The 3,758-nt window shown below is 47.4% G+C and overlaps 1 protein-coding gene across 3 annotated transcripts in view; it reads right to left on the reverse strand.

The window, feature by feature from the left end:
- Eml6 (echinoderm microtubule associated protein like 6) overlaps window positions 1-3,758 on the reverse strand; it is a 263,304-nt gene that overhangs the window by 12,279 nt on the left and 247,267 nt on the right. For all 3 annotated transcript variants that reach the window (XM_026785058.1, XM_026785057.1, XM_026785056.1), the window contains one exon: window positions 2,999-3,172. In XM_026785058.1, coding sequence (XP_026640859.1) covers window positions 2,999-3,172 — 174 coding nt within the window. The remainder of the gene's footprint in view (window positions 1-2,998; window positions 3,173-3,758) is intronic.

A 3,758-nucleotide genomic window follows, 5' to 3' on the forward strand; every position in this document is an offset into this window, starting at 1 on the left:
GAGAAGTCACACCGTGAGAAGTCGCACCATGAGAAGTCACACCATGAGAAGTCGCACCATGAGAAGTCACACCGTGAGAAGTCAAACTGTGAGAAGTCACACCATGAGAAGTCACACCGTGAGAAGTCACACCGTGAGAAGTCGCACCGTGAGAAGTCACACCATGAGAAGTCACACCGTGAGAAGTCGCACTGTGAAAAGTCACACCGTGAGAAGTCACATGGTGAGAAGTCAGTCACACTGTGAGATGTCATACAATGAGAAGTCAGTCACACCGTGAGAAGTCACACCATGAGAAGTCAGTCACACCACGAGAAGTCACACCGTGAGAAGTCAAACTGTGAGAAGTCACACCATGAGAAGTCGCACCATGAGAAGTCACACCATGAGAAGTCACACCGTGAGAAGTCACACCGTGAGAAGTGGAAGGGCTGGTACAGGTGGGAAGTACTTGGCCACAACCCTCACTCCACACTGGGAACTAATCTCATCATTCCTTTAGATTCCTTTAAAACCTCTGGGTTTCTATTCCTTTTGTCTGCATTTTAGGATTCCTTTTTACTCTTTTAAACCCTTTAAGTTTAAATTTTTATTTTAAATTTGTTACTTTTCCTTCAAGGCTCTTTCCACATCTCCTTGTTTTAGTCCCATTTTCTTCTTCCCCCTTTATTATTTAACCAGATCTTTTTCTTCTCATCTCTGTGCATTTGCTCATTTGTTTTTCATGATGGCGCTACAGAAGCGCACCGTCAACACTGTGCAACTGAAACCCTCACAGGAGTAGCAGATCTCACTGTCTGGGGCTTTAAAACCAGGGACTCCAAGACCATCAACTCCATCTGACAGCAAAGAACAGACGGGACCCTTCATAAAGACCAACACATCATTGTAAGCAGACACCCTGCCTCCAGCTCAACAGACGGGCCGTGACTACAAATGCAGTAGTGCTCGTGGCAAACAAGAAATGCAAAGATCAACCTCGCCAGCTTTGGAGGAAATGAAAAATTATAATGAGAGTCATATTTAAGCCACTGGGCTTCTCCTCTTGTCTTAATCTCATGAGTATTTTTCACTGTGGAGACACTGAGCTGGCTTCTAGTCTGTTCAGAACAAGTTACGTAGACATGTAAAAGATCTGAAACATGCATTCTATGTAGTAAGTTCACTTGAAATCCCATCTTATTATTCATACACATGCTCTCCAGAATGACCCGCTAACAAGACAGGAATGCACAATATGCTCTTTAGTAATAACACAGATGTATGCAAACCTCACCCAGTGTGAGCTGTTTATATGAAGGCAGAATTTGAACAGCAAAAAACACTACACACTAGAGAAAGGAAGAGAAGTTGTGTACAGTCAACTATGAAGAGGGCGTCTGCTCCGAAGCCTCTGACAGGCTGATTCCAATAACACAAGGAGAGAACACTCCACCCTTCCCTCCTCTGGGGAGCTGCTTAAAGAGGAGACTCTTGGGAGCTGGGAAAGGGGTGACTCTTCTGCTCTTTGCTGCCTTGCGGACTCAGAAGAGCCCCAGATGAGCAGGCTCTGCCTGGAGGGATAAGTCGGGGAGCATGAGCTTGAAGACAGGAGAGTGGGTGGGGCCATGAGCTCACTCTTCTCTCTGGACCTGCGACAGGGTCAACAGCCTGAGGAAAAGGGTATCTGGAACACAACTCTGCCCCATAAAGGGAGGACTCTGAAAAGAGCTAACAGTGACAGGCTTCTCAGGAAGCAGCAGGAGCTGTGTCCTGAAGGAAGCTGCAGGAAAGTGCTGGAGGACTTCTGTGGGGTGGACCTGGATGGCTAGACGATGTCCTAGCACTTCCAACTCTGGGATGCTTTGAGGCCGTGGTATGATGCTCTGTTTCTCATCTGCACCATCTTGCTGGTTCACCACCTGGGATCCTAAGCAACTGATTGCCTCCCAGAGAGATGGGTTATAGGGACCCTTGGACACAGTGAACTGTAAAGAAGATGACAGCGTGGTGTCCTGGAAATACCATGGGTCTAGCTGGCTCCCAGTGCAGTGTAAGGAAACTCTGAAACATTGGCCTCTCTTAGCTGGAACTCAGAAAAAATGGGACCTTTTCTCAGAACATATACACCTCTTTAAAGCCCTTCGCACCCCATCCATGAGAAGATGAGGAGAGAATGGGACTCTAGGGTCCTTGATTGGAGAGGTGCCACCTCTCTGCTTGTCTGTTCCGTGTGTCCCAGATACCAGCTGCAGACAGACCTCATTAATGCCCTTACTAATTGGATCTGCTTTTGCTAAGACCGACCTGAGCACATACTCGGAAAATTGAATATTTTTAATTGTAAGACAATTACAAATTTAGTAGCAGCTGGTGTGCATGCATGCATGTGTGTGTGTGCATGTGTTGAGGATAGATAAGAAAAAAATTTATAATTATACTATTAAACCAGTGGTTCAGGTTCTCAGCCTTCCTAGCGCTGCAACCCTTTGAAGCAGTTCCTCGTGCTGTGGTGACCCCCCCACCATCAAATTATGTTCATTGCTACTTTATAATTAATTTGTTACTGTTGTGAATCATAATGTAAATATTTGTGTTTTCCGATGGTCTTAGGTGAGCCCTGTGAAATGGCTGAGACTAACAGTGTTGCCCTACGCAGTGATTATGGTGAACCCTCATTTCACAAGTGTTAAAGCATAAAAATACTTGGCCAACTGAAATTTAGCAAGGTGGCCAGTGTTAAACAGTTGGAGCAGAATCCAGAGGGCACCAAAAGGAACCCTGAGGTGCTGAAGACAAAGAGAGGACAGTGCTGCCTCTGTGGCCAGTGTTGGTATTTTCCCAACATACCCATGGGTCTTTCCCTAGCCACCATGGCTCCTGAGCAGCCTCCAGCTGGCCATGGTACAGGGAATAGTCTGAGAGTCGGGAGTGGCTTGCTTGGAAGCAGCCTGGGCTTCTATCCCAGCTCACTCCACAGGGGAACCCTGTAGAGGGGAGAAGAAACCCAGCTTGTTACCTTCCTGCCATCGCCAGACGGTGATGGTATGCTCTGGATCCACGCCCACGGACACCAGGAGCTTCCCAGTTGCACTGAAGTTGACGTAATTCACCCCCTTGGAGTGGAAGCACCGCAGCATGGAAAGGGTGTGTTTGGTCATGGCATCCCAGATGTGAATTGAAGGCGTTGTCCCTGAGTGTGGGAGAGATAGCAGAGATGGTGGCGCCTAACTGTTGGTGTCCCACTAAGGGCTCTTCCTCAGACAAGTGCTTGGGGGTGTCACAGCTACTGGACATTAGAGACATCTAGTCTGACCTGGCCAAAGAAAGACATTAAGAAACTTGCTACTAAAGAGAGAGCATACGGACATTGATGTCTGACACACTTGTAGAGGATTTTATTCCGAGGGAACCGGTGAGGATAGATTGGGATCTGCAGCACAGGCAGATACAACCGGCAAATGTTACACCGACATGACCTTGCTGTGTGGATCTGAGCTGTTCACAGCCGGGACAGCCATACCTGTGTTGTCCATGGTGTCACTTGCAACAGTGGGCAGTGGCAATGAGGTAAGTCACGTTCCTAACAACCCCAGTAAAGCAGGCGCCAAACGAAGCTTTAAAATGAACGCGGCTTTGATGAAAACAAGCGAGAGACTTTCGTAAGAACTGCCTTTGACAGTTCTTTGACAAAGTAAAAAAGTACGCAGGTGACTGTTCACGAGTGTGCAGTTCACATGTGTGGCTGGCGGTGACTGTTCACGAGTGTGCAGTTCACA

The sequence above is a fragment of the Microtus ochrogaster genome, linkage group LG1, assembly GCF_000317375.1.
Source record: "Microtus ochrogaster isolate Prairie Vole_2 linkage group LG1, MicOch1.0, whole genome shotgun sequence".
Taxonomy (NCBI): Eukaryota; Metazoa; Chordata; class Mammalia; order Rodentia; family Cricetidae; genus Microtus; species Microtus ochrogaster.